Below are 24,212 nucleotides of genomic sequence, written 5' to 3'. Positions count from 1 at the left end.
GTCTCCCAGAAGGATGTAGTCTTTGGAGGGGAGCGCGTGTGGAGTGATGAAGTCCGTGATGTCTTCACTGAATTTTGCGCGGGGTCCTGGTGGTCTGTAGAGGAGGGTGCCTCTGAGTGTGGTCTTGGGGTCGATGTGGATCTGGAAGTGAAGGTGTTCGGAGTTGGCGAGGTTGGCGTCAGAGCTGGTTGAGATGCGGATAGATTTCTTATGGACGATGGCGATGCCTCCTCCTGTGTGGCTGGTACGGTCCTTGCGTGTGATCTTATATTCTTCAGGGATGGCAATGGTGATGTCTGGGGCGGAGGAAGCGTTCATCCATGTTTCTGTTAGGAAGGCGACGTCTGGAGAGATGGTGTCTAGTAGGTTCCATAGGTCAATGGTGTGCCTGTGGACCGAGCGGGTGTTGAGAAGGATGCATTGTAGGTGGTTGGGGTCGGGAATCTGTGGTGTGGTCGTAGCGGAGATGTTGTCGGTGCCGCTGAATTTGCAGGAGTAGCAGGAGAAAGGTCCATGAGTGTGTCCAGGAGCGGCTTGGACGCAGTTGGGGGCGCGACCGGGGTTGAGGGCTAGGAGGGTGGCGGCATCGCAGGTGATGCGGGAGGGCAGCGCAGCGCGAGGGGCAGGGGGTCTGGCGCTGGGCGCGGTCCAGGCGCGGACGGGCGTAGACGGGCTTACCTTTGGCGCACCTTCGGCGCGGGTTGGGCGCGGGCGCTGAGCGTAAACGCTGCGCGCGGGAACTACTGTCATATATGGAGAGTGGAGGGGGAGGGGCGAGGGCGGCTCAGCTGGGAGGCGTGGCGGGCTCAAGGGACGGAGCACAACAACAACAACAAGCTCAAAATGGAGGGGAGGGCAGAGCAGGGCGCCGGGGGCTCACACAAACAATGCACAGGTCTACTTAAAATGAGCGAGTAATGGCAAAGAAATGCACACGCTTTAAAATCGCCAAACAGTGCAGCTTTGAAATAACGATACCACGTTGCACAGAGAGCGCAGGCAGGGGAGCGATCACTCGAGGAGGAAGCGACGAGTGAATCTAGAAGAATGCTGCTTTGTCTTTTTAAATAAATAGCAGGTGTTTCCCGGTTACTCTTAATAAATAAACAGAACTTGAATGCATGTAAATAATTTAGAAGTTTGCTGTTTGTAGGAAATCCCCCTTTTCCTGCGTGGTCACCACAGATTTTGTTACATTTTGCTTGACCCTATACTGTGGCTGGATTTAGAACTCTGTGTACTTTCCCCCTGCTAATCAGCAGTAAAGGGCCTGTGCTCCCCCCTTTAACATGGTAGAATTAGCATACCCCTAATTGGTATATTTAACTTGCCAATAAACCCCTAGTATATGATACAAAATGTACCCAGAGCCTAGAAGTTAGATGCCACTAGTAGACTGCAGCACCTACTGCGCCATCAATTAAAGTAACAGGGCAGTCATGACTTACTGTAGCAGTATAAAAACTCCAATATGACCTGTCAAAATAAACTTTCGGCAGGTCGAAACCTCCCTTTTAAATATTAATAAATCACCCCTATGAATGCCTTTTAGACATGTAGAAAGGTAATGTTAAAATATCCCCTCAAGCCCAGTGTGGCAAAGACACTTGACATCTCACAAATGCCCAATCTGGGTAGACTTGGCCCCAGGAACTCTTACCCCATCGGTTAGGGCATGGTCAGGAGTCATTCCCACCTACTAGCTAGTCAAAAGCATAAATGCAGCACCTCCAAGAACCCACTTCGGAACACTCTCTGGACCCTGAGAAAGAAGAGATGAGGAAAGGACCTAATGTCTATGACCCGAGAGAATCCCTGAAGAACTGGAGCTGCTCCCTCTTGTACCCACGACAGAGAAGGGGACTCAAAGGGTCATTAGGCTGACCTGTTGAAGACATACTGATACAACAAGCTACAAGAGGCCTTTCCTGCAACTGCCCAACTGACCAGTGACAACTGGACCCAAACTGTACCCAGCTGTTGGTCTCTGCCTGACACCATGGGAGTCTCAAAGTGCCTCTCCTGAGGGGCTTTAGAAGTGTACTCCTGTTGTGGTGGATTGGGACTAAAAGGACTTGGGCGCGGATTTAGAGTTTTGCAATGACGATAGAGTACCTTCTCTGTCAAACAGAAAATCCGCCTGCCTGATTTACAAACGGGTGAACCTTAAGTATATCACCAAAGGAGAATACATTTATGTGGCTGACACTTCTCCAACTGCCAGATAGAGTAAGTTCTATTGGAGGTTTGATGATTTGACCGTCTACTCTATTTAGAGTGATAGTCACCCACCTCATCTAATAATCCAATTTTTTACATCGTTGTTTTCAATTTAAATCAGCTTGCACGGAATGTTTGATTAATGTGCAATAAAGCTTCAATTTGACTACTTAAGTGAAGTTACTTCAAACAGGAAGTATTGCACTTTGATACTGTTTTTCCGGTTACATGATATTTTTCTGCCAGTAAGCCCATTTAAGAAGCGGAGCCTTCTAGCAATTCAACTACTTACCTCAAAAACATCTTCAACAAACCCATGAGCACAAGTCTAACATTTCCATAATATATATAAAAAGTGCATCTTCCCCACCAGCCTATATACATATGGAATCAACTTCCACAGTCACAAACGTCCAAATGCACCACCGCATGAAAAATGAGCTTAAGAAAACATATGCCTGAGACAGTGGGATAGGAAGAATGCCATGGGTTCTACCCTTACACAACAACTGAGTCGTAAAATACATCATAATTATTGAGTAGCGGGCCCTGCACACCCCAGGGTCCCAGTGCCACTGCGCCTGCTGCACTAACAATAGATGCATTGCTCTCATAAGCCTCCTTTCCCCCCCAATGTTCTACGTGCATAAATCTTCCCTTCACTGCATCCAAGTGGCTTCCATTCTCCCCTCCCACACTGAATATCCTCAGTACTGGAATGGAAACCAGGCCTTTGGCTACAGTTTCTAGAAGACTACCATCCCCCATGCCATTAAACAAATTTAAGGCAAATGAGGGTGGGCTGCGGCTTCTGCCTCGCCAAGCATTTCACTCCTATACTATGTAGTCAAGAGTTCACTTTCCTTTAGTACTCAATGAAGCCCAATGAGGCTGAAATGCAACTGGTTGCTTGTGTTTAGAGGGAACACTGCCTCAGAGTTTGGACTAGGTTTTCTCCTTTGGGGAGGACCCTATAAGAGATTTTGTGATAAGATTTGGGATGGGCATTTTTCCAGTGGGGACCACTAGATCAGACAGACATTCTCCCTTCCACAGACCAACACTTTTGTCAGCTGTGCATTTAGGATTTTCAACAGCTGGCGATACACTAGAATTGGTGCTGCAATCACCTTGAAATGTTTGATAATTGTACAAGTTTTCTTTATGAAGCAGCTATAAAACCCATGGCTTTTTAGCCAACATAGAGGGTAATACACAAAGATATAGAAAATCACGTGCTAGACCTCCTCACGGCAAGATTTCTCAAAGCAGGCAGGCTGAAACAGCTCACATTGAGAAATCTGCCGCTCGTGTTGAGGAAGCTGCTGCTCGAGTAGAATATCTACTTGAGCGGTAGAAAGAGGCAGCACCCTCTGGTACGACACGTACTGCCGCTCGCTGTGAATTTACAGCGCTGGACAAACCCCCAGCGCTAAAAATCAGTGCGAGCAGTGCAACTTAACACACTTCACTGCTCGCAGAGCGTGGCGGAGATTTTTGGGCATTCGCCGTGTTCCACGGAGCAGACCTCTGCCCAGGTCGGTTTACTAGGCACCATGAAGCCCAATAGGTCTCCTCAATCTCCCAGTTTGCTTATCCAATTACAATTCCACGCACAAAACCTCTTTTCCTCCAACCCATGTGCACAAGTCCCCCCTTCCCAATCCCTATATGCACCACACCTCATGGCTTCAGACTCCAGCCTTACATGCTTGTGATGGAGCAGCTAAAACGAAATTTTGTATACCTTCTCTATTTTGCATGATAAAATACTAATTACGTAACTTTTCTAAATATTAACTTGTATTAACTGTTTTGAGTGTTAACATTAATCAACCCTGCACCTTAATAAACATGAATTACATAAGGGACTAAATGCTAAGTGCATGGCAAATAATTCTAATGACTGAGGTACGCATATTAATTGTAGGATGTGTTGTGATAGAAATTGCATGATTTATGTTGCTTTTGTAATGGTTTGCGTTTCTGGTATGACGGAATGGTGAGTATTGTTGCTTTAAGTGTTGGGGATTAGAGTGGGTTTAAACATTAGAATCTTCATTTCCGTATATTAATTACTCTTTAGGTTTGTTTTGCTTAAGTTGGCATTCGGGCCTACTAGGCCATGATATTCAAAATGGAGTTCGGAAGTGGCCACCGTCGTGTGAGCGCGATGTCTACTGCGCAGACTAAGATGGCTATGAAGATCTCCAGGCGTCCTCCGGCCAGGGCACAGTGTTCCTCCTCAAGGATAGAAACGTGGAGGACTGCCAAAACTCAAATAGAGTGAATGACAGAAAAGACAATGGCAACCTGTCCTTAGAGGCCTGCATATTGATTCTTCGGACCCTTTCGCATGAGAACTGTCCAAACCACAGGATGACATCTTTGGTTCCATGAGAACCAAGGAACTCTGAGAACCGCGTCCCATATTGCAAATTTTAGTAGCTTAGCCAATCAGAATCATATCAGAATCATCCCAAATTCGGCAAATGTTGCATTTTACCCTAAGATTTATTATAAAAGGGGGTTAGTAGAAGAGGGTATAGTCTAGTGCGTTCCAGAAGTGTGATCCGAATCTCTGTTGATCGATCTGCCTGCACGATTGTCTGGTCCGTTGGATATCTTTGGGACTGTCGTGCTGAGCGAAAATAACTTTTATCTGGACTAATTTGGGTTGTAGCCTGCATTCGATCAGATGGTCATACCAGAAGGATTTGATTTATGCAGGGCTGACAGGTTTCGGGGAAATGGTCGCCAGTATCAGAAATTAGGTAAATACAATTGCCATGCTGATTTGTGCCAATGTTTATTAAAATATCTGATTGATTATAATGCTGATTATGCCAATGAGGGTGAAATTAATTAGATAAACTAAAACATTTATTAACTGAAATTGAGTTTGTGATTCTTTAAAGGGTATTGATTAAAGGTTCTGAGGCTTTAAATGTGTTTTAGCTGGTTCTAAATCACCATCAACCAGTCCAACTAATTGGTCCATCGACCAAGTGGTGGAGTGCCTTGATGTAAGGTTAGGAGTCTATCGATACTAAGGGTATTTGTAGTATAATGTAAATAACTTTTCTTTCTATAGGTAATAAGGTACCCCAATATGTCCAGAGCTTCTGTCCTCCTGTGTGCAGATTCGGACTGAGATGTATGAGTGTTGGTGTTATGGGCCCCATCAATGAATGAGTATGAATGAATAAGCGTGATGATGGGTCTGTGTCGCAGGGAGGATATGTAAATTTGCCTTTTCGCTGGAGCAGTTTTACTAGTAACAGATTGATGGTTTCATTGTATTGGTTTGGTGATTATTGATTTGAGTATTGATTGATTTATGTACTAACTTTCTATGTTGAGTCGCGTCACGTTTTATGTGGTTTCTGAAGACTTCCGGGATGTAGGAAGTTAGTTGCCCTGTAGGCACACGGGGAAAAACGTGTGGCAAGTGAAGCTGCACGGTGTATTGTCTTGTTGCCCTGTAGGTACACGGGGAAAACGTGTGGCAAGTAAAGTCGCACAACGCATTGTCTGGTTTTGAGTTGGTAACATCGTCGTGTGTTATCGTTAGGGACATATTGTGTGAGCCGCGCTGTGATTGGACAGTAAACAGAATAGTCGTAGAGTCAGCTATTCAAGAAGTCCAGCATGTCGATATTAAAGAATAATGAAATGATGTAGTACGATCCACCAGAGAAAGAGAAAAAGTCATGGTTTAGAAAAATCAAGAACTTATTTAAAAAGGACAAGCCGATTGTGACTAGAGAGTGACAGTTACTTCCTCCACCGAAATCGCCCGCATCTTTTAGGGTAGGAAAATATGGGTACCATACATGTATTTGGTTAGATAATTGGGCGAAGTATACCAAAGAAGATGGGGTTCTAGCATTTCCAGAAAGTGGTTCGTTCAGTTTGGCTGTATTAAGGAACTTAAGAGAAAGGATGATGAGGTTAGAACTGATACCTAGCCCTACTCAGTTTGAAGCTTTAACGGAATGGGAAGATGAGATGTACGAAAGAGAACGACAGAGGAGTGGCGGAAGGTATGATTACATGTTTGGTAGACCGTGTGGACAGGAAAGTCATGATGACAGGATGAGGAGATGGCGGAGTGCAAACATGGCTGATGGGATGTTCCCATTGAGAAACGCTGACGAGACCAGTGGCAGGAAGTGTACAGAGAACAGAAACAATAAAGGGTCAGAAGGCTACAAGTATGGTGTGAATGAGTCGGAGGATGATGTGCTCGAGGACATGTTTTATAAAAATCCTCCCCCGTATCAACCAAACTCCACGTTGCTGACGCCGAGTGCGCCAGTAAAAGAAGCACCATGAAATAAAACTTGAGCAAACGCCACCTGATTTAGGGAAAAATAATCCATTTAGAGAATCTGAAATAGCACAACCTGTTAGGATGGTAAATGAAAATTCAGCTGAATTGGCTAGGACTACCTTGGAATTAACTGAGAAAATTAGGGAATTAACCAAAAATATGGAAGCCGTAACTGTACCTTTAACTATAGGACCAGTGATGCCCGTCTTTTATAAACAGAAGGATAGAGAGCATTGTTTGACAGTTCCGTACCATAGTAATAAACCAATTGAGACAGAAAAAGAAATTCGGGAGAAAATCCATGGGGAAAATTAGTAGGAACCTCAGGATTAAGTACTCAAAGTCCAGCAAGTTAAACGCTGATGACAACAGAATCAGCACCAGAGACCCCAGAGAGGAGTATAGAGCGAATAAGAAATGAAACAATGAGGGGAGAAGCCTAGCGCGTAACCAAGATGGCTGCGTAGGTGCGAGGCTCCCGAGGACCTCCGCAACCTCCCACGACTATCCTGAATTTATCCTGTCTCGGATGAGGGGAATGTGTTGGTGAGCCTGAGCTGAGGTGGCACCCGTTTCCCGTTGTCAAATCGGACCTCGGACACCGGAGTGAGCACCGATTGAAGTCTGCGGCCTTCTCCTCGCCAGACCCCGGATTTGCGCTGAGGGGTGACCCAGTGACAAAGTGAACAACAGCGGCGGGCCGGGCCTGGCGAGTCGCGCACCCCGCGCTTTCGCTTTCGCACCCCCTTGCAATCACTGCAGGGTTGGGTCGCGGGGCTCCTTGTGTTGGTGTGGTCTCGCTGGGAGACTTGGCCTGCCCGCCGGCTGTGACCCACCCCGCCGATCGGGGGTGGCCCCCCCCCCGGGAGCTTGTGGCCCTGATTGCCTGCCTTTCACAACGTGACTGGTGCGACCGGGAGACTAGTGGCCATGGCCACCAAACAAGATGGAGACCGGGCAAAGACCAAGCCGACCCGGCGTGGCACCACCCATCAGGCCAACAGTATGGACCGCTATACCCTCCAGAAGGGATCTCCCGGCGGACCGCACAAATCCCCTGGGGACCCTCCTGATGCCCCGGACCTGCCCACGGATCTGACTCTGCGGGATGTCATGGGCGCCATTGCCGAGATGAAGGCCTCGGTAGGCCAGCGGTTCGACACACTGGCACAGAAGATCGACTCGGTCCTCGTGGATGTTGGCCTGGTGAGGGCCGATCTTTCCAAGACCAACGACCGAGTTGATTCTTTGGCCCACACCGCATCGGGCCTTACTACTGATGTGGCGGCGCTACAAACAGAGGTGCGCCGGCTTAGTCAGGCGAGCGCGCTTATGGATCGGCGCCTGGAGGACTCCGAGAGTCGGGCCCGGAGAAACAACATCCGCATCATCGGAGTACCCGAGGGACGGGAGGAAGCGGCGGCGGACCTATTTGTGGAGGACCTGATCGCTACCCATCTCCAGCCACGGGGGCTGAGTAAATTCTTTGCGGTGGAGCGGGCCCACAGGGTTCCCGGGGGAAGGCCGAAGGTCGGAGCCCCTCCGCGGCCCCTCATTGCCCGGATTTTCAACTTTCGGGACAGAGACGCTATCCTGCAAGCCTCCAGACTGTTGGGGCCGGTTAAGCTTGACAACATGGAGGTGAACTTTATCCGGATTTCACCCCAGCGGTCCAGAAGCAGAGACTGAGCTTCCAGGGCGTCAAGCGCCGTCTTCGGGACTTGAACCTTAAATACGCAATGCTCTTCCCAGCCAAGCTGCGAGTGGAGGTAGAGGGTCGCACGCACTTTTTTGATCGCCCCGAAGCGGCCGGAGACTGGCTGGACACTCGGTCTGGGGATCGTGATCTGGGGGGCGGGGGGGGGGGCGGCAGGGGGAGACGGCACCCTGGATCGGGACTGAGGGGGTGATGTTGGGCTTCACTCTGGACAAAAATGTTGCCACTCTCGATTAAGCATCTGTCTGTATAATTTCCCCTCCTATGGAGGTTGTGTGGGGTCTCTTGGGGGTTCTCCCTCCTCCTCTAGGGGGCTTAGCTAGTTTTTATTATATATATGGGGCGACAGGCACACTGCACGTTGGGGGGGCTGTTCGGGCTCATGCAGGGGTGCAGGGAGGGGGGAGTTTTGTTGGGGTGGGTGGGTAGGGATGGGGGGGTGTTGTTCGTTTTCACCACAAGGCAAAAGTATCATTGTGCTAGCTCTATAGTGCTCTCGGGGGGACGAATGGTGGCTCTTGTCTATGATGGGGGGTAGGGAACTAACTCTTTTGTCCTGGAACGTGAATGGACTGGGGGACAGGATTAAACGTGGGGTGGTCCTGCAGTTCTTGAAGCGAATCTCGCCCGATGTAGTTTTTCTGCAGGAGACACACCTCATTGGCAACTCCTTCTGCGCCATGAATCGGCGTGGCTATCGCCTAGTGGCCCATTCGGGCTTTACGTCTGGCTCCAGGGGTGTGGGCATCATGGTTAAGAACTCGCTTCCGCTGGAGATTGATGAGGTGCTCCATGACGACAGGGGACGTTACGCGGTCTTGGTGGGAAGGATGGAGGGCAAAGTGGTGGTTTTTGTGTCAGTATACGTCCCACCGGGGCTGCAGTCGACTACCTTTGCGGACCTGGGGCGCCTCCTCCTTGGCCTTCCGGGGGGGATTCTGGTGGTGGGGGGGGGGGGGGATTTCAATGCGGTGGTTTCCGGGACTGTGGATCGTCACCCCCCTAGGGACCTCCCCCGGGCCCAAGCGTGGCTCTCTGGTCTATTAGACACTTTGGGATTGGTGGATTGCTGGCGTTTAAAACATCCCACGCAGTTACAGTATACCTTCCATTCGGGGGCCCATGGTAGTCTCTCACGACTAGATTATGTCCTGGTCCCGGCGGCCTATGTTGGGAGGGTGGAAGAGGTGCGCCATTTGGCACGGGGTATCTCGGACCATTCCCCGCTCCTGTTACACCTGGACCTTTTTCCGAGGGGTGAGGGTAGGGTGGTCCCGATCAATCCCTGGTACTTGCGCGACCCCACTATTTGTGCTGAATTGATTAAATCCCTCCAGCGCTACTTTGACGAGAATGTGGGGTCCGTGCCTTCGGCTGTCTCACTGTGGGAGGCATTCAAGACAGTACTACGAGGAGAGGCCCTGTCCCTCATTTCCCACACCCGGAGGCGCGAGCGGGAGGAGGTGACCCGGGTGGAAGCTGAGATAGCCGAGTTGGAGGGTAATCTAGAAAGTGGGGTGACGGATGCCGTATTGCATGTCCTCCAACTCAAGCAAGCGGCCTATAGGGCCCTCGTCACGGAGGCAGCCAGGGGCCTCAATAGAGAGCAACAGGGGAGATTGTATGATGTGGGTGATAAGGCTGGTAAATTGATTGCGTGGCTGGACAAAAAGGAGAGAGCGAGTCGTGTAGTCCCGCTGATTGAGAAAACAGACGGTGTGTGTGTTACTGAGCCGGAAGAAATTGTCTCCTGCTTCGCGGACTATTTCCGTGGGGTGTATTCCCCGGTGTCTTCCTGCTCTGAAGAGGATTCCCGTACCCTGCTCAGGGATATCGCGCTGCCTTCCCTTTCGGAGGAGGACAGAGTGTCGTTAGACGCCGCTCCAACCTCCGACGAAATCGCCCTCGCCATACGTTCGGTCGCTTCCGGCAAGGCCATGGGTCCTAATGGTCTCCCCATCGAGTTGTACAAATTGAGACCGGATACGCTGGCTCCACATCTCCGATCGATGTTCCTGGAGGCCAATTCGGTGGGCTCCCTCCCGCTGGACCAGCGTCTGGCTACAATCGTGGTTATCCACAAGGAGGGGAGACCTCGGGACCGGGTTACATCCTATCGGCCCATTTCGCTACTGAACGCAGAGCCTAAAATTCTCGCCTAGGTCCTGGCCAATCGGCTGGTCGGCGTGGTGGGCGAACTGGTTCACCAGGATCAGTCCGGCTTTATTCCCCATCGTAACACAGCTCTTAACTTGCGGCGTTTGCATGGGGTGCTTGCACGTGTTCAGTACATACGGGAGCCGGCCATTTTGGCATCCCTGGACGCCACCATGGCGTTTGATACGCTTGAATGGCCATACATCTGGGCGATGCTTGCGAAGTTTGGCTTTGGCGCAGGGTTCATCAGTTGGGTCAAATTGCTGTATTCGGGCCCATTGGCGCAGGTGGTGGTGAACGGTAGAGTATCGGCTCCGTTTGAGCTGGGCCGGGGCACGCGGCAGGGCTGCCCCTTATCGCCGCTCCTTTTTGCGCTTGCCTTGGAGCCCCTGGCAGAGTGGCTGCGGTGGGAGCCTTCCATCCATGGTCTCCGTTGGACCCCCGAGCATGAGGACCGCGTATCCCTATACGCCGATGACATCCTCTTGTACCTAGCTTCCCCACGTAACTCACTTATAGTACTGGTTGATGTTTTGCATTCATTTGGTCGTAACTCCGGCCTTGTCATCAACTGGGCTAAATCGTGCGTGTATGTTCTCTCTGGGGAGGCGCCCATTCTCCCGCGAGGCTGTCCGATCCAGATCGCCCCGCGGGGATTTCGGTACCTGGGTGTCTTCATTACTCTGGACCCGGAGGCCCGGTATGATCGGAACTTGCTTCCCCCCCTCCAGCGCCTGAAGGAAGATGTCACGCGCTGGCGGCGCTTGCCGCTCTCGCCGCTCGGCCGGGCGGCGTTGTTTAAGATGATGTCTCTGCCGCGCTTCCTCTACGCTTTGCAGAATACTATGGACCCCGTCCCAGCACGCTACTTCCGTGAGGTGGAGAGTTTGCAGCGCCGCCTCTTCTGGGACGGGAGGCCGCGTATCGCCCTGGCGAAGCCGACGCTCCCATGGTATGACGGCGGGATTGCCCTCCCGGATATCAAACGATACTATTGGGCCTCCCAGCTGGCTGCGATTAATCACGGCCTGTATGGGCCCGCTTTAAACCTGGCATTCGAAATGGATAAGATGCTACTCCCGGGTGGGGACTATAATCGAGCGCTCTACTCCAGCACGCCCGACGCTCGGCTGACCGGCCCCACGCGTGTCATGGTGCGAGTGTGGCACGCGGCTAATGTGGCGATGGGGTGGAAGGATCGTCTGACCCGGGCGTCACCACTATACGCGTCCGAGCAGTTGGGCTCCCTGTGGACCTCGAAGGGCTTCGAGAAGTGGGACATGATAGGCATTAGCAAGGTGGGGGATCTCTGGACGAGGGGAGGATTTAAAACGTTCGAGATGCTGCAGACGGAGTTCCACTTGCATGGCAGGGAGTACTTTCGGTATTTGCAGATCCGTCATGCACTGGGCTCCGTCTTCCCGGACGTTGCATCCATCCCGGAGTGTTCCCCCCTTGAGGATAGAGTGCTGGATGGACACGTTCCGGACAGCACGATCTCACTGATCTACAAAAAACTGATCAATGACCGCACGGGATTGCTGATTGCCCTTCGTGAGGCTTGGGTTGCCGATGGACTGGAGCTGGACGACGAGGACTGGACTCTTGCGGTGGCCTCCCCGAAAGAGGTGGCCATACCGGCCCGCCTTCGTTTCGTCCAGCTCAAGATACTCCACAGAGTCTACATGACGGGGCCGAGGCTTCTGCGTATGGGCTATGCGGTGGACGGGTTGTGTAAGCGTGGGTGTGGCGCCTTGGGGACCTTTCTGCATATATTGTGGGAATGCCCAGAGGTGGAGCGATTCTGGCGTGGTGTGCATGAGGTCCTGCGTGTGGTTACGCATGTGGTGCTGCTACCCGAAGCGAGGAGATGCCTGTTGAATGTGTGGGAACCTACAGACTACTCGGCGCCACAGACGTGGTGGGTGACTCTGGGATATATGGTGGCTAAGCGTGATATTGCTCAACTGTGGGGATCTCAGAGGTCCCCGACTGTCTCGGCCTGGAAGGAACATATGGATTGGTGCATGTTTCGGGAAAAGGTGGTGTATGTTGCGAGAGGTAAGCCTGGGACATGGGTGAAAGTCTGGGGCCCCTGGAACGCCTACCGCGGGGGAATCTGTACTCCACCGTTATTGCCCGATCCGTCGCCTGCCCCATCCCCGTAGCCGACCCATCTTCCCCGTTCCGGGCATTGAGTTTTACCCAGCCCTAATCCTGTTCTCTTCCCCTTCTTGATACTCCTATGGATTGGTAGGGTCCCCCTCTCAGGGGAGCACATGCTGCTATTCCTGATTGTAGATTGCCTTGTGGTTTTTGTTTTTTCTGGTTGTTATTTCAGTTTAAAATGAAACCGTACAGTGGGGTCCGGATGGTGTGGCTATCAACGCTGCTAACTCCTGTGCATCTTCCTTAGCCGCAACGCGCGCTCTACAATGTGTATCATATGCTCCTTTTGTTTACTAGCGGCCGGCCGGAAGGTTGTAGGCCCATCTTTGTAAATTTTTTGAGTTTAGTAATAAACGGTTTCAAAAAAAAAAAAAAAAAAAGAAATTAAACAATTACTGTAGGTCCCACTTCTGATGAACTGAGCGACTGGTTAAGGAGTTTACAGCGAAAAGATACAGAACCTCAACCTTTAGATGTGGCGAAACTAAAAATAACGTTGGAGGAATTAATAGTAGGGACTATTCCAACTGAAAAATTAAGAGCATATCAGGACGAAGAGTTAATGTTTCTTTGTAAAAGTATAACTTGGAGAGCAAGAAGTATGCATGAGAAACTGGAAGAGACAGCAAGCGAAATGGGTACTGATTTTGAAAAGATAAGAACCCTACAGAAACCACATAGAGTAGATTTCTCTGAAAAGGATACCGAAAACTTAAATACTGCAGGAAGGTTAACACAAATTAAAGAACGGATTGCCTTACTAAGGAAATGGGGTGATGTAGATAGATGGAAAAGCAGGTGGTTTCGAAAAAGAGACGAGGCAACAGATAAGACCTTTTCAGCGTTCCCAGTAAGAGAAAAAGAGACAGTGGTAACAGAATGTCCCATGAGGGAGATCCCAGGAGGGGGTTATGTGCATGTTCCGTGGACTAAACAGGACATTTTATCATTTACAAATGATTTTCCCCGGCTAAGGGAGAAGCCGGTGGAGTGGTATCGACAAGTAGAAAGATTTGTCAAATTATCAAAAGCACTGTGGATAGATTCGAATGGTCTGTTCGATATAATTGTGCCAGCAGATCTATGGGCAGAATGTAAAATTACAGTCGGTTGGCCCACTCAAGAGTATCCTAGGGATCCTAAAACAAGTACCCCTGATCCAGAAGTAAAGAGAAAGTATGAGCAGGTTATTACCATTTTGAAAAATAAAGTGCCTCCGAAAGAAACTGATTGGGTAAACATTGATAGAACTCACCAGGAAGTAAAATAATCTGTACATGCCTATTATGAGAGATTATTGTTGGCTTTTAAGCAATACAGTGGTGATGAGAAATTGAGTGAGAAGGATTTAAGTCAATTTGTATATCAATTTGTGTATGGGTTGAGACCTGAAGTAAGCGAAATGATTAAACAGCATACAGTAGTTTGGCAAAATAAAAAGATAGATGAAGTACTGAGACATGCAAAATATTTCAGTGACGAAATTGAAGCAAAACAACACAAGCTAAAAGAGAAGGCCATGTGGGCTCAGGTTAAGGTAGCGGAAAGACAGGAAGCCCAATTGATTGAACAAGCAAATGGCATGGGCCATGTGAGACAAAAACCTAATATTGGAAAAGGAAAGGGACAGATTAGTTTAGACGAAGCCAAAAAAAAAGTCCCTGTCATAACTGCGGAAAGGTAGGGCATTGGAAATCTTAGAGTATATTGCCCCTAACTGCTAATGGCGATAATGCATCATTGAATCCACAGGTGCAGAATGAGTGGTCAACCACAGCGACAGCAGCAGGTTGTTGCCCAACAGTGTCAGGTGCCAAAGCCACCTTTTCCACAGAGCGTAAACCCTCAGAGATACAGTAATGAGACAGGATTCTACACCGGGGAACAGGTAACAAAGCTACCGCGCACTACTGCTGTTTCGCAGTATTGGCTGCAACGCGATGAGAGTGAGTCAGAAGAGAGTTATTGACGGTGCCGAGGAGAGGAAGGAGAGTGCGTACTTGGCGCAACTCTAGAGGTAGACCAGACAGGCCCTTTTGTGGATGGAAAGGTAAATGATGAAAATATTACTTTCCTAGTAGATACTGGTGCTACTCGTTCAACTGTTAGATCAGCTGACGTCAAAAATCTTCCTCTCTCGGATGACACAATCCAAGTGGTTGGAGTCTCAAACAGACAGATAAAAACGTACCTTACTGAACCAGTTAGTTAAAATAGGGAAATTTTCTAACATGCACCGCTTTGTCGTGTGCGATACCAGCCCTGTAAATTTGTTAGGGAGGGATTTGTTGTGTAAAATGAATTGCATGATTTTCTGTACCCCTGACGGCATAGCTTTTGAAAGTCCTGATGAGGATATCCTGTATAAAATGACCATGGCCAATTTAGAACCCGAAGTTACTGAGGCATTTGTTGAATTTGATCCAGAGGAATTGCCTCAGGAATTGAAGAAAACAGTGAACCCCGAGGTATTGGATTTCACGGGAGAAGATATGGGATTGATGAAAAAAGTAGACCCTGTGAAGATAACTGTAAAGGAATAAGTTACCCGAATATTCCCCAGTATAAATTGACGCACAAAATAATTGCAGGAGTGACTCCCATAATAGACAAAATGATTGAACAGGGTGTTTTGAGAGAGATAATGAGCAGTCCATGTAATTCACCAATCATGGGTTTGAAAAAAACGGAACCTTCAGGATAGTGCCAGACCTGAGAAAAATGAATAAAATTGTTGTACCATGTTGTCCCATTGTACCAAATCCTTCAGTGATTCTATACCAGATTCCTCATGCTGCAGAATGGTACACGGTCATTGACCTGTGTCACGCTTTCTTTTCCATCCCATTGCACCCGGAGAGCCAACAGATTTTTGCGTTCCGATTCGGCGAACGTACCTTGACATGGTGCCGAATCCCACAGGGGTACACAGTAAGTCCATCGATATTTAATCAGATTCTAAAGAAATCCTTGGAAGATTTAAAATTGCCCGAAAATTCAGTACTAGTCCAGTACATCGATGACCTACTGGTGGCATCGAGAACCCGAGAAGCCTGTGTGGTAGATACAGTTGCATTATTGAATCATTTGGCGGATGGAGGACTTAAAAGTATCCCCATCGAAATTACAATTTTGCAAAAAGGAAGTACAATATTTAGGCCATAAAATTAAGAAAGGTCTGAGAAAAGGGACTGCAGACAGGATCAGAATCATAAAGGGAATGAGAGCACCAATGACTCAAAGAGAAGTGAAAATGTTTCTTGGAATGGTTGGATACTGTCCTCAATGGATCAGCAACTTTTCACTGATTGCAAAACCTTTGGTGCGATTGACGAAGAGTGATGTGAAAGACCCCCTTGAATTGAACAAGGAAGAGTTGAAGGTTTTTAAACAATTAAGAGACAGCCTGTGTGAAGCCCCAGCTCTTGGAATGCCCGACTATGAGAAAGAGTTTGAGCTTTATTGCAGTGAGAGAGATGGATGTGCACTTTCTGTGTTAGCACAGAAACATAGAAAATTGAGACAACCAATTGCATATTTTTCGGCTGTACTAGATCCTGCAGCTGTGGCGTTGCCTGGTTGTTTGAAAGCAGTGGCTGCTACCTGTAAGAGCTTGGAACAGAGTGAAGAAATTGTGATGGGATATCCTGTGAGTGTTTGTACCTCATGATGTGGTGATCCTTTTCACAAGGAGCCGCACCCACTTTAGGACGCATAGTCGTCTAAGTATGAGAAAGTCATTTTGGGTGCAACGAATGTGAGCCTTGTGAGGTGTCTCAATGTAAACCCCTCAACGTTGTTGCCTGATGCTGTAAATGTGGAAGTGAAGGATGACGTGGATCATGGTTGTTTGGAAGTGCTTGACTTTTGCACCAAGCCGCGTCCGGACATAAAAGATGTGTCTCTGAAAGAAAGTGCCTATGTGATGTTTGTGGATGGGTCATGTTAGGGAACAAAGGGATTTTGAGTGCAGCATACGCAGTGTGTACTGTAGCGGCTGTATTGGAAGCGTCTTGTTTGAAAGGAGTGAGGTCAGCTCAGGTTGCTGAACTGTTTGCGTTAACAAGAGCATGCAAATTGGGAAAGAATCTGAGAGTCACTGTGATTACCGATAGTCAGTATGGCTTCGGAGTGGTACATGACTTTGGGCAGATATGGTCCCAAAGAGGGTTCTTGACATCGAGTGGAACTCCTATAAGGAATGCTGAAGTGGTCGAGAAGTTGCTTGAGGCGATACAGCTGCCTAAGCAATTGGCAGTAGTAAAATGCGCTGCCCACTCGAAGACTGCTGACTACGTGTCGGCGGGAAACGAATTCGCAAACGACATAGCGCAATATTGTGCGCGCAACCAGAATTCGGTCAATGGAAATAGGCAAAAGGAAATGAACTCATGTCCCTTACTTTTTACTGACACTGTGAATACGTGGGAAGAGGTGAGACAGTTACCGGAAGAGGCAGGAGATGAGGAAAAGAAACAATGGATAAAATCAGGATGCGCACCCCGAGAGGCAGACAGAGTTTGGGTTTATCGGGATGGAAGACCAGTCATGTCTGATAGCATGGTCTCTACCATGGCACTGATGTACCATGGACAGGCCCATGTAGGAAGGGATGCTATGATCAGACTTTTCAAACAGACATGGTATAATGTTTCGGCTTGTAGCGGAGAGCCTTTGTCAAAGATGTCTCATATGTCAGCAATACAATCCAGGAAGAAAAACAGTGGTGAGTTTGGGAACGAGAGGACGGGAAGGAGGTCCTTTCACCAGAATGCAGATTGATTTAATTGAAATGCCCTCATGTAACAGACTAAGATATGTACTAGTGATTGGTTTTACGGTGGGTAGAGGTGTACCCAACCAGAAGGAGTGATGGGGTTACAGTAGCAAACTCCTATTGAGAGAGTTTATTCCAAGATTTGGTTTCCCAGTTACAATCGAGTCAGTGAGAGGAAAGCATTTTGAGAATGAAATCATACAATTGATTTGTGAAGCATTGAATGTACAACAGAAACTGCATTGTGCCTACCGTCCAGAGGCTTCTGGAGTAGTGGAACAAGTGAATGGCACCATTAAAAACAGATTGGGAAAAATGTGTTTGGCCACAGGATTAAAATGGCCTGATGTCGTGCCTCTAGTGCTCATGATTATTAGATCTATTCCTGATAGAAATACTGGACTGAGTCCCCATGAAGTTGTTATGGGTAGAGAGATGAAACATGTTTTCATTCCGGTCAACAAACTACTGCCTATATCTGATGACTTCATGTTGGATTATTGCAAGGGGTTGGCTGATTCCGTTCATTCTGGGTTTCATCAGGTTAGATCGGATGCAACCACTCTTGAAAAGAGGCCAGCTCACGATTTAAGTCCAGGAGACTGAGTGAGAATCAAAGTGCATAGAAGGAATTGTCTGGTCCCACGTTGGGGAAAACCACGTCAGGTGATTTTGACCACGACGACGGCTGTGAAATGTGCCAGGGTAAAGAATTAGATTCATCGAGTCATACTCTTCGAATCCCTAGTCCAGTGAATAGACTGGAAGGAGAATATTTGGGAGAATCCGATACCAGTTCCGAGTCAGACTCAGAAGAAACAAGCGCAAGACCAACTCCGAGAAGGGGAGAGCTGGAACCAAGCCAGGTTACGGAACCAGAGAATTTGCCACGATTGGAGATTTCTGATACTAGCTTCGAGTCAGATACCGAACAGGCGAGAATACGGGAAAACGTAAAAGAAAATATTGGAGACTGTCAAAGAAATTCTTGATAAAGAAGCTCCACATGCAAGTACAAGAGAAATTCCACCTGAGGTCATAGAAGTAGAAGGTGAGGAATTAGACACAGAGAGTGAGGGTAAGATTATTGCGGAAGACCCCCGAGGAGGTATAGGGAAAGCACACATCCAGGTAGAAGAAGGCACAGTTACCCAGCATGAAGATTGCGTGGAAGAAACAAGAGGAGGGACAACTGTAGATAGGGAACAGAAAGTTGTGGGGAAAAAAAAAAATATATATATATATCTATAGAAGGTAGAAGTCACACAGACCGAATCCGAGGAAAGTGAAGGAGAAATACAAGAAGGACGAGTCTGGATAAAGAGAGCTTTGAAAACCGAGCGAGGTGAAAAGGGAAATAAGTTGAAAAGGCCAGCAAAAGAGGAAATTTTGGTAAACAAAATAAAAAGACAGAGGTATTGATTGACAAGAGTGAAATCATCTAAAGCAGAACAAGTGAATGAGGTGTCTAGTCAAGAAAAATCAGAAGACTTTGACCCGACACAACTGAAGAAAGAAAAACGAATGAAGAGACCTAACCAGAAGTATAAGTCACCAGAATGGACGTATGTGGCACTTCCTGAAGTACCAGAGGAAGCATACAGCCAAGTAAGTCTAGGTGTGACTATACCGGAAGTGGTTGAGGAGGAAGAAGATTCGGAAAGCCTGAGAGTTATCTTGTCTGATATCAGAGAAGAGACGGATGTTCAGGAAATTCTGGACCAAGATTGTGAAAACAAAGTAAACGACGATCAAAGCCAGACTGAAGCGGCAAGAGGAAGTCGCAGGGAGACGGAGTTACTAGATAAGACATATAACCAAAAAGAACCAAGTAGGCGCTTAGAGCCTTGGGTTTAGACAAAAGTTAGTTGCGAGTAGAAGAGACTAAGTCAAAAGACACCGCTCATTTCCGAAATGGCAAACACAGAAAGTAGAAAATCTATGTGTGTGTTCCTTCGAAGATGGTGCAAGGTGTGTTGTTGTACAGGATTACTAATGCTTCTGTGGAGTGTACTGGCTTTAATAATCTCATTTAAAGTAACGTTCGAAACAGTAGAGGGTCAAACGGAGAACAAGACTAATATAGAAAAGATTCAGGATACTCATTTAACTAGATTAATAGATAGAACTGATTTGCATAAGGATAGATAACAGATTTTTTTAATAATGTTTTTTCTAAATTATTGTATGAATATGTAAAAACTATGGATGTTAGAGATTGTTATGTTTGCATGCAATTACCTTAATCAGTGTCAGAAGGTGTTACATATCACCACCTTCCTGTGACCTATGGAATAACATGTAGTGTGTTAGCAAGTTTGTTTTACAAAACAGGGAAATTAGAATACTATTTCTCTGATGTAGATAACATTCTCACAGGTACCTGTAGTTCCTGAATTGAATAAGATAAAACCTGGTAAAGTTTTAGGTGAAAACTTCTTAGAAACTAGAGAATTAACTTTAGAAACAGTGGTTAAGAATAATCTTACTTGTAGTCTAAGGAAGGAAGAAAAGACCTTCTTGGACATGGTGGAAGAGAGGAGAATTAAGATGCAAAGAAAGATACCTGAGGGGAAAAGGAGAGAAGACAGTTTGGGACGTTGAAAAAGAAAAACATTTAAAAGGGAGAAACCAGTCCGGCTATGGCTTTAGATTGGCCTCAGAGAGGGAAATTGTGTATCAGAAGAAATGAAACTGTGTATGATAACTATTTTATAGGTGCGAGCGAATGCCATGATACATATAGAATCATGGGAGGATGGGGATTTAAAGGAGGAAACGATCCGGTATTCCCTGGATTATATTTTATATGTGGGAACAAAGCTTATTATTGGTTGCCTGACCATTGGTACGGCACATGTTATCTAGGCCTGGTCTTCCCAAAGATTTCATGTGGGAAGGGGAAAGGATGGTGCGCATGAGATAGGTAGACAACTAACACGTAGAAGGAAGGAAAGTTGGTCAGAAATTGTAGGGGATATTTTTGGAGCACTGATATCAGCCGTTGGAATATCTCTGAATGCACAAAAAAATTAGAAAATTGTCTACAGTAGTGGATCGCTTATCGACAAGCACTGCTGGAGGGTTCTTACTGGTAAATACCGGAATAGTAGCCATGAGAGCCATGGTTATGCAAAATTGACTTGCCCTTGATATTATTTTGGCAAAAGAGGGAGGAGTCTGTGGAATGCTGAAAGTGCAACATTGTTGTACTTATATTCCTGACGAGAGTCAAGATTTAAACAAATATATTAAGAATATAACAGACTTGCATGAGGAAATTGTTCCATTGGAGGTTGAAAGTGTTTGGGAAAAGATTGGTAAAGGATTTTCTACTATAAAAAGTTTCTTAACTATGAAATGAACTAGGTAGTTCATTTGTAAGTAAGATTCTAATTCCATTAACGTGTGTGGTAATACTAGTATTAATTTTGAGATTAGGGTGTGTATGTATAAAAAGAAGAAAGTTACAAAATAAAATAAAAAGAGAAGAAAGAAAGAAAGAAAAAAAGAAAGGAAAGAGAAATCGGAGATATAGAACTGGAAGAATGGAAAGAAAATATGTATAAGAAAACAAAGGAGGATGAGATGGGAGAAACAATGATGTAATGTAACATACTGTAAGAGAACTGAGAAATCATTTCCATAAAATTTAAATTTAGTGGGATTTGTGGTGATATTAAAAATCACCAAAGGGGATTGGTGGAGCAGGTAAAACGAAATTTTGTATACCTCCTATTTTGCATGATAAAATACTAATTACGTAACTTTTCTAAATATTAACTTGTATTAACTGTTTTGAGTGTTAACATTAATCAACCCTGCACCTTAATAAACACGAATTACATAAGGGACTAAATGCTAAGTGCATGGCAAATAATTCTAATGACTAACTGAGGTACGCATATTAACCGTAACATGTGTTGTGATAGAAATTGCATGATTTATGTTGCTTTTGTAATGGTTTGCGTTTCTGGTATGGCGGAATGGTGAGTATAGTTGCTTTAAGTGTTGCTATAAGCTAGGAAAATACTAATATATAATGGGATTAGTGTAGGTTTAAACATTAGAATCTTCATTTCCGTATATTAATTACTCTTTATGTTTGTTTTGCTTAAGTTGGCATTCGGGCCTACTAGGCAATGATATTCAAAATGGAGTTCGGAAGTGGCCACCGTTGTGTGAGCGCGATGCGTACTGCGCAGACTCGGATGGCTCTGAAGATCTCTAGGCATCCTCCGGCCAGGGCACAGTGTTCCTCGTCAAGGTAAGGAACGTGGAGGACTGCAAAACTCAAATAGAGTGAATGACAGAAAAGACAATGGCAACCTGTCCTGAAAGGCCTGCATATTGATTCTTCGGACCCTTTCGAATGGGAACTGTCCAAACCACAGGATGACATCTTCGGTTCCATGAGAACCAAGGAACTCTGAGAACCACGCCCATATTGCAAATTTTAGTAGCTTAGCCAATCAGTCATCCCAAATTCAGCTAATGTTGCATGTTACTCTAAAATGTATTATAAAAGTGGGTTAGTGGAAGAGCGTATAGTCTAGTGCATTCAAGTAGTGTGATCCGAATCTCCGTTGATCGATTTGCCTGCACGATTGTCTGGTCCGTTGGATATCTTTGGGACTGTATCGTGCCGAGCAAAAATAACTTTTCTCCGGACTAATTTGGGTTGTAGACTGCATTCGATCGGATGGTCATACCAGAAGGATTTGATTTATGCAGGGCTGACAGGTTTCAGGGAAATGGTCGCCAGTATCAGAAATTAAGTCAATATATTTGTCATGCTGATTTGTGCCAATGTTTATTAAAAATTCTGATTATAATGCTGATTATGAGGGTGAAGTTAATTAGATAAACTAAACATTTATTAACTGAAATTGAGTTTGTGATTCTTTAAAGGGTATTGATTAAAAGGTTCTGAGGCTTTAAATGCGTTTTAGCTGGTTCTAAATCACCATCAACCAGTCCAACTAATTGGTCCATTCGACCAAGTGGTGGAGTGCCTTGATGTAAGGTTAGGAGTCTATTGATACTAAGGGTATTTGTATTATAATGTAAATAACTTTTCTTTCTATAGGTAATAAGGTACCCCCACATGTCCAGAGCTTCTGTCCTGCTGTGTGCAGATTCGGAGTGAGATGTGTTGGTGTTACGGGCCACACCAATGAATGAGTGTATGAATGAATGAATAAGCATGATGACGGGTCTGTGACGCAGGGAGGATATGTAAATTTGCCTTTCCGCAGGAGCACTTGTATAAACTATGGTGTGAAACCATCACCAGTCCTGGATTTTTAACCAACAGCTGATTGCAATAGGTGTGGTTAGTATGTATGCGCTTATAAATCCCAGCATCTCTAGGGAGTTGTTGTTAAAAAGGCAGTACTAGGATAAAGTGACAGGCACTATGGGGCCAGTCGACAACTATGAATGTGCTGCATGATGTGTCCGCACACTACTCCAATATACTCCACCTCAATTAGTTGTTCCCTTCTTAAACTTGGTCTGCAGGAGTTCCTCCTCCAATTTAACACCGACATATTTACCCTACTCGTAAGCATCATGCTAACCCAACCCCCCCCCCCCCCCCCACCCACCCACCACGTAGCGATAACCACTATTTATCTAGAGACGTAAGCAGCTAGCTCCCCAGTTTGTAAATCCCATTCGTATAACGCTTCCATACTTCACCTTCTTGTATGCCACCTAATTCCACCAAAAAAGAAAAGAAGACGCATTAATCAATCGAACCAATGCGTACCCTCCCACACGCAAAATGTCATGATTTATCCCGGACACGCTGCTATACAGGGTCCCAGAACTCGCCTTCCATCCCACCCCGCACCCCCTCTCCACCCAGAAACACGCTTGTAAGGATCTGCTCCACAAATTCTCACCTGGGTACTGCTGGCTCTCCAGTGTGCCCCCGAGATGGAGCTCCCCCTGCCGCTGAAGCTCCGGGTCTCTTGCAGAAGAGCTTCTGCAGCAGGGTGGGAGCCATGTCTGCAAATGCTCATCTGGCAGGGCGTGCAGGCTGCCCCTGCACATGAAGCATGACTGCAGGGTGCACACGCAGCGCCCCCGCCAGGCGCACGGTCACGTGTAAATGGCTTACACGGTTTCGCAGAGATAGGGCTCCTGTGCAGCTGATGTCACGTGCCTTTAGCGTACTCCTGGCTACCTCAAGGCGTTCCGCTACCTGAGATCACAGCGGAGGATCCGCGACAGCCTCGGACGCGTCACAATGACAGGACTTTCTCCATTGGCCCATCCGCCCACGGACAACCGAAGTCTCTCAATGGGAGGCGGACTTTGAGTGGGAGGCGGGGGTTCGGACGTGCGTAGGAAGGAAACCTGCAACGTTTCCTCTTGTTGGTGACGTCATCAACTCCTTGTTCGCGCCACGTGGTTTGTATTGCTGCGTGAAAGGCGGAGGGGCGTGGAAATTATGTCTTACTGTTCTCAGCTGTTGCCCTGCGTCTTACAAGCAGGAGTCTAAAGCTAGGCAAAAGTACAGTGTTGTTTTTGTTTATGGAAGTGATTGTCTACCCCGTGTGTGTAGAGACGGTATGAAGGTGCCCTGCATTGGACAGATGCTTGCGCGGAGTGTTGGCATGGTTGAATGAGGTTATATCGTGGCAGACCCCAGGGACCCGATGGTAGTCCTTCTAACATATCACAGACGACCTAGGTGCAGGGCTTTAGGTGGGATGAAAAAACTAGGGCGGGGCTCTCAAAGGGGCGTGGCCAAAGTAATTACAGGCGTGGCTTAAGACACCAGCTAAAAATCTGTGCTTAGCCCGACTTTTATTTTGCTATTTATG

General features: G+C 46.9%; 1 protein-coding gene across 3 annotated transcripts in view; it reads right to left on the bottom strand.

Annotated features, from left to right (window-relative positions):
- The window catches only part of FNIP2 (folliculin interacting protein 2), a 319,680-nt gene extending 295,821 nt beyond the window's left edge, over positions 1 to 23,859 (bottom strand). The window contains exon 1 of one of the 3 annotated variants that reach the window (XM_085641737.1): positions 23,286 to 23,859. In XM_085641737.1, the coding sequence (XP_085497863.1) occupies positions 23,286 to 23,405 (120 nt within the window). In that variant the 5' untranslated portion in view covers positions 23,406 to 23,859. The remainder of the gene's footprint in view (positions 1 to 23,285) is intronic. The other 2 variants (XM_085641733.1, XM_085641735.1) reach the window with 2 other exon arrangements.
- Between the last annotated feature and the right edge of the window lie 353 nt (positions 23,860 to 24,212).

Source organism: Triturus cristatus, chromosome 2_2 (genome assembly GCF_964204655.1).
Source record: "Triturus cristatus chromosome 2_2, aTriCri1.1, whole genome shotgun sequence".
In the NCBI taxonomy this organism is placed as follows: Eukaryota; Metazoa; Chordata; class Amphibia; order Caudata; family Salamandridae; genus Triturus; species Triturus cristatus.
Note: the sequence above shows the minus strand (reverse complement) of the source record. Positions and strands in the feature narration are given on the sequence as shown.